Source organism: Chionomys nivalis, chromosome X, assembly GCF_950005125.1.
Source record: "Chionomys nivalis chromosome X, mChiNiv1.1, whole genome shotgun sequence".
NCBI classification, from domain to species: Eukaryota; Metazoa; Chordata; class Mammalia; order Rodentia; family Cricetidae; genus Chionomys; species Chionomys nivalis.
Window position 1 is genome coordinate 134,622,803 of NC_080112.1, and position 14,417 is coordinate 134,637,219.

The window sequence follows — 14,417 nt, forward strand, 5'->3', positions numbered from 1 at the left end:
TTTATTGTATGTAAATTATATTTCAGTAAGTCTGACTAAAAATATAAAACCACATCACATACAGTGATATAAATACTAATAATTCACTAGTATTTAATTTATATCATTTGGACAGAATTTTTTTTTATTAACTAATTTATTTAATTATTAAAGATTTCTGCCTCTTCCCCGCCACCACTTCCCATTCCCTCCCCCTCCCCCAATCAAGTCTTCCTTCCTCCTCAGCCCAAAGAGCAAGCAGGTTTCTCTGCCCTGTGGGAGGTCCAAGGACCACCCACCTCCATCCAGGTCTATTAAGGTGAGCATCCAAACTACCTGGGCTCCCACAAAGCCATTACGTGCAATAGGATCAAGAACCCATTGCCATTGTTCTTCAGTTCTCAGTAGTCCTCATTGTTTTTATGCACACTACTAGAAGCTTTTTATGAACAAGAAATTATGAAGTAAACAGTCAGATTATGTTATTTTTAAAATTAAAATTAAATTAAACATTAACGACATAAACCTGTTTTTAACAACAAAAATCTCTGTGTCTCTGTCTATCTGTCTTTCTGTCTGTCTGTCTGTCTGTCTGTCTCTCTCTCTCTCTCTCTTTCTGTTTTTGTGGTACTAAGTATCAAATTTTCTGAGACATGATCTCAAGTAGCCAAGACTGCCCTTGAACTCCTGATCCTTGATCATCCTGTCTTGACCTTCTAAATGCTAGAACTACACCACACTCAAAACTTTAAAAATACAAAAATGATTCTTAAATTTATCACTAATATCTGATTTCTTATTTTGCATATTCCTTTCTGGTCTCTATCCATGTGCATCTATGCTATTATGAACACAGAGTATTTTACACTAGCTGTTATTGGCCTTCATCTCTTCACATCAAGATTTTAAAGTATCCTCACATTTTTGTACAGCTATTCTAATGGTCCACGTCGTTGCACGACAGTCATCGTGTTGAGATAGCAGGTTTGATATAATCACTCTTCTCTTATGGAATCATTAAGCTTTAGTGACTTTTTAACTACTAGGTTATACTCAGATGAGCATCTGCTATGCTACACTTCTGCTGTCCTAAAAGTAGAAGCATAGGCTCAGGGTCCTCTTGATGGGCTAGTCTGTTTGATTGCTTCTAAGAGTCAATAGGAATAGCTATGGAAAAAAAAAACACTGTTGGCCTAGGGCAAAGAATTTCAATTATAATATATTATTCAGCCATTAAACTTTCTCTTCAACTATGATTCCATAATTTTGCCTAAAATTTCTACATTTATTTTAAAATAATTTGAGAACAGTGCTTATTGGGAGAAATAGTAAGTCACCTAGAAGAAGCTCCAAATCCCCTTGGGGATGCTGGCATGATGGTAGAGGAGCAGAAACCATAACCTGAGCTCCACAGTAATATACTAAATTTGGCTTTGTTTCCCATCTTCTAATTTCTTCTTCTTCTTCTTCTTCTTCTTCTTCTTCTTCTTCTTCTTCTTCTTCTTCTTCTTCTTCTTCTTCTTCTTCTTCTTCTTCTTCTTCTTCTTCTTCCGTTTCTTCCTCTTCTTCTTCTTTCTTTTTTTGTTTCTTTTGAGACAAGATTTCTTAATAAACAAGGCTAGCCTCAACCTCACAGAGACCCAAGTGCTGGGCTTAAAGATGTGTGCCACAACAAACCCATCCTCTGATTTCAAAGGAAGGCCTGCTTCTTATTCATGGAACTAAAGTTCCAGACACTCTGGAATACTCTGTGTTCCTTTCCCCTCTTCCCTTTATTCCCACACTACTAAGCCTACGGTGGCTCTTGGGAACTGTTTGCAGTGTCCATGGCTTTTCCATATATACTATTGCTCCTAGTCAAATGAAACTGGCGTCAGTTATCCAAACATCATCACATGGAATAGATCAGAACGTGCCAATCTGTTCATTTTAGCTTTTGGTGCATGTGAGGTTTTAAGCCTGGGTCTCCCAAATGTTTCAGAAGAGCGACTTAAGGGGGTCTTATCATGTGTCTTGATTTGCAAGGTGGCAGCTGCATTGTAGGAAGCCCAAATCCCAACATCCACGATCAGCTTGGCTTCTCATATTTACCTGTCTCACCAGGAGGCATGCTGATGGTGATCACTTTTTCAGGGACAGATGGTGTTGATGTGACAAGAGAAGAAAGGGAGGACTGTGTAGGTGGCAGGCTATGAGGAAGATCAGTTTGGGGCAGAGGAGAAGAAGCAGCTACAGGTTGAACAGGCATGTCAATGGCAGGACTGGAAACCAGGGAGGCTGCAGGCTGGGGAGATGAAAGGTGACTCTCTTGTGCCAGAGAGGGTGTGCTTGGGGTCACAGAGGCATGATCAAGGGGTTCATCCAAAGAGAAGTCACTAGCGACGTGGGTCAAAATGGTGGCCTGAGGTACAACTGGCAAGGGCTTGCTGGAAGAAGATAATGGTGGGCCATGTGGCTGATAAGCAAGACAGACAACAGGATCCTTCAGTTCGCTAAAGGACAAAATCAGAGAGACACATATGAGACACCAGTAAAGTACTGAGGGCTGAGTCACCACTCCCAGTTGCTTTCTGGTACCACCAAGTTAATAGGGTTTCATGCTAAAAGACTGGACACTTCACATTCTCTGGGCCTCTGGCACTGACTTCTGCCCCTGCTTCCTTCATACTTCCCAGGGAAAGAAATTAGCATTACTCTACAAATCGCAGTGGTGATTCCCTGATAGATATATGGCTGCTCTACAGCTCTATGTCATACTAACTTTCAGTCGGTTGAGGGGATCTTATAACATTCTCTCTGTTTCTGGATGAAAGACATGAAATGTCCCATAACACACCTGGTTTCATTAAACTAGAAATCTGTCTTAACTAATTTCATATCATTGTAGCCAGGTATAGTGGTCACTAGCACATGTAAGTGATCAAGAAATATTGGTTGGATAAAAATATAAACCAAGCTGGGGCCAAAGAGAGTTTCTGGCTTGTCAGTCAACTACCCTTCAATGTTGCTTAAGTTCAGTAGTACTCAACCTTGTCTATACATAAGCTCTATCAGAAAACTTGGAAAACCATATCCCCACAGATAGGCAGACAGACTACATTGCAACTTGAATAGATTTAGAGTCAGCTAGAAGACACCCTATATCTATGAGGGTATTTGCAGACAGCTTAACTGAGGAGAGAAGACCCACTCTGAATGTGGATATCGCCATACCTGGGCTGGGGTCCTGGAGTAAAAAGAAACCAAGAAGAAAGCAAGCTGAGTACCAGCGTTCATCTCTGTCAGCTTTGAGAGTGTGGGTGCAGTGTGAGCAGCCCCACTGACACTTGTGCCACCATAACAAATGAGTCACTTCCCCCTTCAGTTGCCTCTGTTAAGTATTTCGCTCCAGAAATAAGGAATCTAAGATAGGTAGATAGAGGAAGAGATAGAGGACACAGAGTTCCATGGCTTAACCTCACACCTCATTCAGTTGATCTTGGGATAGAGTGTAAGGGATCTCAGGTGAACTTCCTGGTCATCAAAGGTTAAGAACTCACCTACTATCTGTACGTGATCCATCTGTCTTAGAACACACTATGGAGGAGTAACTAGGGTGGACAATAAATCCCCAGGGATGTCTCTGATAGATCAGTTTTAGATGGAGACAGAAAACCGATGAAAATGTGTTCTCAGAGCTTCTCTTAGACAAGAGGAGGGAGGGTGGTTATATTGAGGAGCTGTGCTGGCTAGTCTTATGTCAGTCTGATACAGAAACTAGTTATCTGTCTTAAAGAAGGAAACCTCCATTGAGAAGATGCCTCTATAAAACCAGATGTAAGGCATTTTCTTGATTAGTGACTGACTGGGAAGGGCCCCGCCCATTGTGGGTGGGGCCACTTCTGGGCTGCTGGTTTTGGGTTCTATAAGAAAAGGCTGAACAAGTTATGGGGAGCAAGCTAAGTAAGTTGCACTTTTTCATGACCCCTGCATCAGTTCTGGCCGCCGGATTCCTGCCCTGTTTAAGTTTCTGTCCTGACTTGCTCCACTTATGGACTATGATATGCAAGTGCAAGCCAAGTAAACCATTTCCTTCCCAACTTGCTTTTAGTCATGGTGTTTCATCACAGCAACAGTAACCCTAACTAAGGCAGGAGCTTGAAATAAGCATAACCCTAAGGAAGTGTCAGTGGACTGGGCTGTAGCTTTGTTAGTAGTGTGCTTGCTTATCAGGTATGAAGCGTGGGGTTTGATGCTGAGCACCATATAAGCTGGTGACCCTGGCATTTGGGAAGTAAAGACAGGAGGCTCTGGAGTTCATGGTCATTGACTACATAGTGACTGTAAAATTAGTAGGTTTAAGACATGAAGTCCTATCTTCAGAGGGAGCAAGAGAGTAAGACAGAGACAGAGAGATAGAAAGCCATAGACACAGAGACAAAGAGAGCCCACTGGATTATTTACTCAATGCCCATGAGAGGCCTTTCTCTTTGTCATATACTACAGCAATCTATCTGACCATGTTGTGGAAAGGGGCCTTGCAAAGTGTACATGAGGCTGTCTTTAGGACATACGGAACATGCAGAAGTCAGACTCCCACTACAGGCTGCCATCATAGGGTTCCGCTAGAAAGAGGCCGCTTTATATTCCCATTGGTCATGCTCGTTCCGACCCTTCAGCTCCTTGAGTGAAGCAGCCAAGCCAACAACGGAGTAGTAGGACAACATAATTCTTCAATGCTAGGGCCTAGAGGCCGTCCCATACAGCTGGTCTGAAATTCCTGGGACTGAGCACAGGCACGAGTGCCTCTTTGAACATTCTTCCTGGCAGAGGGCGGCCTATGTGCAGTCACGTGCATGTGCTGTGCACTTAGCACCTGATGACTGCTAAAGAGCTCTAGACCTGACTCATCACCACCCACACCCAAACCTAGAGCAGTCCTGGCACCCTAGAAGGGTATTCCGGCACATTAGCATGTTTTCAAAGTGTCCCAGGTGTTTCTAGCAATCCGAAGGACGCAGTGATCATACAGTTCCAGCTCAATAGCTCTCACGTTTGGCTTCACATTAGAATCATCTCACTCCAGGTTTGTAAAAACTCAGAAGCTTGTGCTATACCATACCAATTTCTGAAGGTAGGAGGTGGGAACTGTTTTCTTTTTATCTCCCCCAATGACTTATGCATAAGGCCATGGGTAAAAAAATATCATCGCATCACTCTATTGCCTGTATCCTTAGTCTTCAAAGTGGGGGTAAGAAGAAAAGTGTACTGGCGCACACCTTTAATCCCAGCACTGGGGAGACAGAGGCAGGCAGATCTCTGTGAGTTTTAGGCTAGCCTGGTCTGCATAATGAGATCCAGACCAGCCAGAGTTACATGATGAGACCTTGTCTTCAAAACAAAACAAAACAAAACATCTATGTCAAAGTGGGGTTCAGGGACCAGCAGCACTGGCTTCCTCCAGGAGTTTGTTGAAAATGCAGAATATCAGGCTCACGGGGTCACAGTTCACATTTCAAATGTTGTACCGGGACCGATGCATATGGGAATGGTTGAGACCAATCAAATTCACTTTCTAATTTACAGAGACTAGTTTATTTCCCGACGTGACCTAAGACTTTGAAGGTAGAAAAGCACCTGCTCTAGAACGGACGTGGATGTGTGGTAGAGAACGAGAGCAGTGACCAGGCATGAGCCTGATTATGCCCTGTTTTCTATGGCCTGCTTCCTCCTAATAACTCTGAACGGACAGCCTTTTAGAGGGGATGGATGCTGTCTTAAGAGGGATGACTTTTGCTTCAGTTCTGACATCCTATCCTCTAAACAGTTCTCACCATCTCGCTTAATGGAGGATGTTATGCTTAATAGGGCATGTTTCTCTTCAGTCTTTATTGCAAAAATGCTACAGATCTTTAGAGAATGTTAACTGTCTCATGAGCCCAGTGTTTTAACATAGCCCAGCTATATGACCCATTTTGGGCTGACAGGGTACACTTAGCCTTCTCTTCCCATATGAGAAGCTTCAAATTTTAAGTTATGCATGTCTTTTCTCTTTTATTAAAAATAAACTTTTGTCATACAGTATATTCTGATTACAATTTCTCCTACTTCAACTCCTTCTAGATCCATATCCTTTCTCCGGGCATCAAAGGAACAATAATAAAACAAAAAGGAACAAACTGAAATAGGACAAAACAAATCAGAAGGGAAAGAATCAAAGAAAAAGCATGAAAAACATGTATAGATGCAGACACACACGTTTGCACACATAGACATCCCATAAAAACATAAAGCCAGACATCATAATATACATACAAAGAACCTATACAGTTAGAAATACTCTATTGTTTTCTGACTATAGAAAATTCTGTAAAGTAAAAGAAAGAAAAGGCAGAGAAGAGGAAAAGGAGAAGGAGGGAATGGAGATAATAAAATATTCTGGCAGGACAGTCATGGGTAGTCATGTGAATATTTTCTTTGGTTCATTCATTTTTTTCTATGTCTATTTTGTTATATTCATGACCACATTATATGTAACTTTTGCAATTCTTTCCAGTTCCCCTCCATAAAGAATTGAGTTTATAGAAGAGATTCTCAGTTTTGATTGTACATTACAATCGCCTAAAGTGTCTTTACCCCCTTTAGTTTGCATTTTTGAGAGAGGGTCTTACTCTATGCAGTCCAGGCTGAAATTCAGACATACTATGTGACTCAGGGTGGCCTCAAGCTCAAGGGGAGCCTCCTACCGCAGCCTTTTGAGAGAAGGGCTTTAAAGCCTTAAATACCCAGGGTATATCTCAGCTCATTCTGCACCAAAATATATATCTGAGGGTGGAGATTGGGAATCAGCATTTTCAAAAACTAAAATTTGAGCTAAGTTTTGGCTTATAGAAAGATGTCCAAACAAGAGTTCCACATGTCCTTCATCCAGCATCTTCCAAGTGTCTTTACAAGATTGAGAAACACTGTCTTTAGACAGTGGTCCAAATGGAAGCTCCACAGAACAGAAAACCGTTTTCTCTAAAATTGAAAGCTTCTATTCAGTTTGAAAATCTTGATCATCCTTAGGTACTGTGGTGGTGTGGAAGAAAATGCCCCCGCCCCCATAGGCTTATAAGGAGTGGCACTATTAGAAAATGTGACTTTGCTGAGGTAGGTGCGGCTTTGTTGGAGGAAGTATGTCACTAGGGAGCAGGCTTTGAGGTCTCAGATGCTCAGGTCCTGCCCTGTGTGGCCACCTTTTCCTGCTGTCTGCAGATCAAGATGTAGAACAGTCAGCTCCTTCTCCAGTACCATGTCTGCTTGCATGCACCATGATTCCTGCCCACGAAGATAATAATGGACTAAACCTCTGATACTGTAAACCAATCCCAATTAAATGTTTTTTTTATAAGAGTTGCCATGGTCATGGTGTCTTTTCAAAGAAATAAAACCCTAAGATAGCTAGTATGGTGATTAAATATTATATGTATATACCATTTTATTACCACATATTAATTAGTTTTTGCTATTTATTTATTTATGAGGAGCTCAGAAAAATATGTTACATACCACTGCAGTTTTTCTAATTCTTCTGGTGAAGAAGGGCAGGGAGTCTTGAGAGAACAGCAGCACTGTTCTAAAGGGGACAAAAAAATAAAAGGAAAAGGAAATGCATGGTTAAGAAGAAAACAAAATCTGGGTGGTGGTGGCGCATGCCTTTAATCCCAGCACTCAGGAGGCAGGCGAATCTCAGTGAGTTTGAGGCCAGTTTGGTCTACAGAGCTAGTTCCAGGCCAACCATGGCTACACAGAAAAACCCTGTCTCAAAAAACTAAAAGAATAAAGCAAAATAAAAGCCCAGACTCGTATAATATATGATTATTATACTGATAGGTTGTGTTTTTTAAAGAGTAATTGTCTAGAATCAGTGATAAAATTTATTTACTGTGTTTATATTAACAATTATATATAAAATACATGCTAAAATATTTATTGACTTTTTTCTGTTTGATTGTGTATTTGCAATATATATCTTCAGAAACTCCCAAGAGGGATTAAGAAGTAAACATATCCTGGAGAAAATTAGCTTCAGTGAAACAGACCAGGCATAGAAAATCAAATATCACGTGATCTTACTTTACTTGTGGAGTCTACAAAGGTCAAACTCATGGAAACCGAGAATGAAATTGGGGGTTACCAGACCATTTCAAATGAAAAATTGGAGAATTTTTTATTATAGGCTAGAAAATTCAGTTAGACTTCAAGAGACTTATTATGTGACATGGTGACTATAGTTACTATATTGTATACTTGAAACCTGCTGAGAGTAAACTTTGATGTTTACTCATCTCAACAGAAAAATTTAAGCATATGAGATTATGCATACGCTAACTAGCCTTCCTTAGAAATTCTACAAAGAACACCAAAACATCAGTGTACACATAAACACACATAGCTTACTTATTGAATAAAGATGAATCAGACAAGGCCTAGCAACAATCCACTGAATACTCTACTTAAAGCCCTTCATCTCAATAGAGGTTTTAAAATAATGTTTTCAGACAATATATTGATAGTTTATAGGAAAACAGGAAAAAAAAAGAATCTTTTTAGAGATAAAAATTCACATGAAAAAGAGCACAGCCGGCCGGGCGATGGTGGCGCACGCCTTTAATCCCAGCACTTGGGAGGCAGAGGCAGGCGGATCTCTGTGAGTTCGAGACCAGCCTGGTCTACAGAGCTAGTTCCAGGACAGGCTCCAAAGCCACAGAGAAACCCTGTCTCAAAAAACAAAAACAAAACAAAAAAAAAAACCAAACCAAAAAAAAAAAAAAAAAAGAAAGAAAAAGAGCACAGCCGCAGACAGAGACATCTTACCCATTTGCCAAATCTGTACAGTTGTGAAAGTAACCATCATGGCACACACATCTGTCGTATCGTTCAGTTTTATTGTGAATGTACAGTTTAATGTGCTGTAAAGAGAAACACACAGCCAATGTTAGTATGTAGGGATAGTATATATATTGGAAATGTGTCTATACTTTGTAATTGATTTTGCAAACTCAAGAGTGAGGAAAGGGACACTTAAAAGTGTTTACTTTGCAATATTACCCCAGTAGCCTTACAAACACCCATCTTGTAGAGTGTGGTGGCTATTATTGGTTGTCAACTTGACTACATCTATAAGTAACTAAAATCCAAATGGCTGTGAAGGATCTTTTCTAAATAAGCTCTTTGAAGTGTGAAGAACCACTTCTAATCCAGATCTTTGAGGTGGGAAGGTCCAACCTTAATCTGGGCCACACCTTCTGCTGGCAGCCTACGTAAAGAGCAAAGGAGAAGGAAGTTTGTTCTCTCTTTGACTGCTTGGTATCACTCTCAATGGCAAGTTCATTCCTTCATTGACATTAGAGCCTACTTCTTTGGGATTCCAGAGTATACTGATGACCAGTTGAAACATCCAGCCTTGAGAACTGAGCAACTACTGGATGCTTGGACCTTCTTGTGGGAGATAACCATTGTTAGAATAGCTGGACTATAGTCTGCTAGTCATGTGTGTGTGTGTTCTATAAGTTTTGTTTCTCTAGAGAACCCTGACCAATACATACAGTCTGTACTTTACCCTCAAAACTCTACTATAAGAGACATTAGGCTCACATTCACGGATTCTTCAGACCAGAGACCTTCAGTCCACACCTAGATTCAGGATTGTTTTGCAGGCATGCAACTTGACAGCAAAGATAAGCACCTTGACATTTTTAATTTTTGCTACCCCCCCTAAAAAACCTGACCATTTGCCTAGTGCCCCTAGACATTTCAAATTTCAGCATAGAAAACTTTTAAAAAAACCAGTCTAAGATAAATGGTAAGGTCTCTTAAATCCCAAATCTCCTTGAAATTCAGTCTAGATATTAGATGACTAATTATTTAAGCTATTCTCTCCATTTCTAATGATGTAGGTAGAAAGAAATTAATGCTGAAAGTATTGGGGAGGAAGTAGATATCCACAGTATGTAAGAATCCAGCATATAATTTTATGAAAGACTTGCCATAATTTGTGGCCATGAATAGCTGATGAATGAAAATTGACATTTTATAGGGCTTTGAATGCTCAGGGTTCTTGTAGTGAGTTTACCACTTTACAAGTCACTGACTATGCAGCTAGGGACTCCAAAGGATACAACTTAAAACAGTTACCTGTCCAGCCCCCAATAATTGCTTCACTCCTGCATATACTGTTTCCCATCTCTAGTTTTATGCTCAATGTGGTCCTGTCCCCTTATCTCCTTTCCAAAGCTCCTTATTGTAAGTCTTCTTTTCTGCCTGGCATTTACCTTGCTTGACCTAATATGAGCCACTTCAGAGTTAAGGACACTGATGGCCCAGGGAAATGAGAAGAAGGAGGTTGACAGAGTAATTTGTATTTATAAAAATATGAATATAAAATATCACTGGTGTTTGTGTTAGAGGAAAGTCTCTGAGTTGAAAATTTAACTAAGCTTCCTTGGTGCTTTATTTCAATCAATGGAGAAAGGATTCCTATAAAAAATTAAAAATAACTTACTTTTGAGTCTCTGCTGTAGCACATACTATAAAGTAAGTCTGAAATAAATAAAGAAAAATATATTCATTACTTCATCAGCTAGAAATGTCAGAGAAGACGATCCAGGGCTAATCACAGAATTTCCGAACCACAACTCCTGGAGATATTGTACAGTCCTGTTGAGTTCCCAAAATAGTATATTCAGGCCATACACACTCTGTTTGGCTGCCCCAGTGTCAAGAGAGCTCACTTGTATACCAGTTAGCTCAATCTCCTGCAGGTTTTATTGAAGAAACTTTCAGTCTTACCTAACAGCAATCCTACCTCCTCACAGTGGCCACCTATAGCTCCTAGTTCTGAGATTTGGAACAATGCAATGGGTTCGTTCACTGTCAGATAGATTTGGGAGAACCTGAATGTGAATCTCCAAGAACACAGAATTCCATACACTCCCTTGAAATAATGACAAACACGGTAAAGGGTATATATACTATGGTTACCTCACTTAAAGTCTGTAGCGTTTTGTTGAGCTCTGATCGCCTGTTAATAGAATGAGAGAAATTAACATGAAGGAGACCATTAGTTATGTGAAATTTGAAACATGTAGCTTTTTAAGCAGTTAGATTGAGCATGTGGTATGTACTGCTTACAGTGTTCACTCTGAAGAAATACGGGGTATAATGAGAGATTGCTATGTAGGGGCAATCAATTATTTATAAGACAAGGAAAACCAACCAGATGGGAGATGGATCAGCCCTAGCTAAGAGCAATATATAAATTATGGTTGAGCAATCATGTGATTCATTAGGCTACTGCAAACCCCAAGGCAGCTTCTTTTGGCAGACAGCCAAAGGAAGAGCTGGCCCGGGGCAAAGATATCTGAAAAAGGTAAGCCACTCATCCCGGGCCTCTGATTAATATCTCATCTGCCATCAATGGACACAGCCTTCTCTCTCCAAGACTCCGGCCCTGTCTCCCCCTCCTCCAACTCCCCTGTGGGGATTTCTCTCATTCTTTGCCTCCATTCCTGCTCCTACAATATTTTCATTTTTTCTGCAATGCCCATTGTTCCTTCTCTGACTTTTGAATCACTGTTGTTTCATGACAATATGAACAAATGGTATATAGTAAAGTGTATCCCATCTTTTGACATTGTGGCATAATGTTTTCATCTACAAAGTTCATATTTAAAAAACATGCAATCGAGTTACCAAAACAAGTCTAATGATGTCTTAAGTATGTTTGCAATTTTGTGCTGGGCCTCTTTTCATAGCTCTCCTCAACCGCATGCGGCTTGCTGGCCTTAAGTTGAATACTCCTGTATGAAATCTGGGCTTGAACTTGTCTAACAATAATGCTGGATAATGAATTGTATTAAAATTCAAATACCGATTCAGATGAAGTTGTTGTTTAATTTCAGAGCAGCAGAGGGAACAAGCTCAGGGGACTGTTAGCTGGCAACAGATAACTGGTTAGTTTGCAAAATGGGCAAGAACCAATTTTCTCTGTATCTTTTACGTTGCTCTATCCTATTCTTGGTCTCCAAAAGCAAAAACTAGCTCAACTGTATCTTTCTACATGGTGTAGATGAAGTTTTAAAGCAAACAGCAGATCACTCACTTCAGTTCGCCTAGAGACCGGACTCCAGTGAAAGTGCCATTAGCCGTTTCTCGATTCTGTTGGAGGTGAGAATTCATTAAGAAAACAACAAGCGCCATCTTTAAACACATTCTCTGACAAGAAGTTTCGTTTTTATCCACACAAAGAATTACTCCCTAAAGAGTGAATCCTAACTCTCTAAACTAGTGATGATCAAACTGAAGTGGCATAGATAATGGGGGTACCCAAGAGTGTATCCATATTGGCTGAGCCAGTCTGGCTTTATTTTTAAAGTGTCAGAGTCAATGAGTTCTGTATTTTTTCTGTTCAAGGGTTTTCCCCAAACCTCATGACAGGTTTCAGAGTTAAGGTACAACAGTGTAGAAAGGGAAATTGACGGTGCCATTCCTGTATTCCTAGCACCCAGACCAGGGCCTAGCATATAGTAGGCATTTAGGAAATAGTCAAGGAATGAACAAGCACATTTGGCCTAGATCCTCTGGCTCAGTTTAGGTTGCAAAGGTGTGCATCACTGTATTTGGTTCTCCCAAGTGGGGAACACAACCAGATCTGGAAAATTCTTATTAGACTCAAAATACATATACATACATAATATATACATATATATTTGTTGCTAGGAATTTCTAAAGTAATTCAATACTTTTAACTGGTACTTGGACTGTGCAAAATTACCATTCTTATTCAGCAAGCAAACTCAATAAAACTAAAATAGAAGTATTAGAAAAATAACATTATTATTATGAATTTAAGCCCTTAGCACAAAGCCAGAAAGTCAAGGAGACATATTTTACTTAAAGTTGTTCATAAATCAAACATATCAAGAATCACAAATAATCTGAATCTTTGGAAAACCTTTAAACACACGGAAATATACTTTGGTTGGAAGATTGCAGTTAAAGAAAATCTTGAAAGCCTACCTGGGTTACATTGTGGGCGTCATCATATTGAAACACTATCTCACCTCTAAAGAACACTAGAAATAAAATTTCAGAAAGAAATGTAAGACTTGTGTCCTTATAGTTTGAGAATGAATACAACACATTACAAGGTCATTGCATTCTTTTATAAAAAGTTTAATCATAATCTTCAATTTGAATCCTACTCCCCTATTGGTGGTTATTCATTGCTTGCCCACGGAATTTTCAGAAGATGGGAGCTGTAAATTTGATGTAGGAATTCAGTAAGAGAGAATGTCACCTGCTGCCCAAGATGTTTTCAGTTCTACCTGCTGAAACTTTTTGTATTTTAAGGGTAATTGGGGACTATGGATCCAATGTGACCTTTCAAAGAACATCTTTGAGAGCTGGAATTACAGTGATATAGATGAGTTAGAGAAAATTTGTTCCTTAGCAGCTAAGCAGTCCCATAGAAGTCGATTGTTCATCAGTTTTTAAATTTGTTTTTTTTTTTTGAGAATTTCATACACTAGTATTTCAATTACACCATTTTCCTCTCCTCCCTCCAACTCCCCCCAATCTCCACCTGGCCTTAAATTCAGGGTCTCTTATTCTTTAATTATTATTGTTACACACACACACACACACACATTTAAAAATATAATCTGCTGAGTTCATTTAATGAAATTTTATACTGATACACAAACTTCAAATAATATAGCCTATAATTACTAAAAATAAGGATACTTCAAATCTGTATAAAATTATGCACTTTTAAAATCGGGATTTTTGGAAACTTGTTTTGATCCTCTCTCTCTCTCTCTCTCTCTCTCTCTCTCTCTCTCTCTCTCTCTCTCTCTCTCTCTCTCCTCTTTGTGTGTGTGAGAGAGAGAGACAGTTTGTCACCCTCACATTCTTGTTGAGTGCATATGTTCACAGCATAAGTGTACTGTGAATACAGTAGTTCTGGTTGCATGGACAACTGAAAAGCTACCACCTTTTGACCCTCAGCCTAATTCTTCCTGGCCAGATAGCTCCCAGCTTATTCATAGGCCTTTAATGGACCAAGACTGGAAACCTGTAAGAAGCAGAGGTTTCTAGTTTTTGGCAGGATATTGTGGAGTTTCTGGTGCCAGAAGAGTTGGTTCCCTGATGAGGTTGTTTTCAACAGTCACTACAACAAATGGTCAATTCAGTCACTTAATTGGGGAAAACATTACTCCAACCAGATTTATGACATCTGTTATTCAAGATGACCATTTATAGCCACATGTTTGATTTTCAGTTATCAAATATGATTTAGACACAAAATAGAGCCAGACATTAGTCCCAGCACAAAACGTAGGGGATTCTTACAAATGATGACATTATGGGGATACAGTAAAGAGAAGGGTAAGAGAGGGGAGAGAGAAAAAGGA

At 39.8% G+C, this 14,417-nt stretch overlaps 1 protein-coding gene across 2 annotated transcripts in view; it reads right to left on the bottom strand.

The window, feature by feature from the left end:
• Adgrg2 (adhesion G protein-coupled receptor G2) overlaps positions 1–14,417 on the bottom strand; it is a 79,350-nt gene that overhangs the window by 20,672 nt on the left and 44,261 nt on the right. For both annotated transcript variants that reach the window (XM_057759221.1, XM_057759222.1), the window contains 7 exons: positions 13,021–13,076; positions 12,104–12,159; positions 10,984–11,023; positions 10,505–10,542; positions 8,818–8,912; positions 7,510–7,576; positions 2,071–2,471 (listed from right to left, as the gene is read on the bottom strand). In XM_057759221.1, coding sequence (XP_057615204.1) covers positions 2,071–2,471; positions 7,510–7,576; positions 8,818–8,912; positions 10,505–10,542; positions 10,984–11,023; positions 12,104–12,159; positions 13,021–13,076 — 753 coding nt within the window. The remainder of the gene's footprint in view (positions 1–2,070; positions 2,472–7,509; positions 7,577–8,817; positions 8,913–10,504; positions 10,543–10,983; positions 11,024–12,103; positions 12,160–13,020; positions 13,077–14,417) is intronic.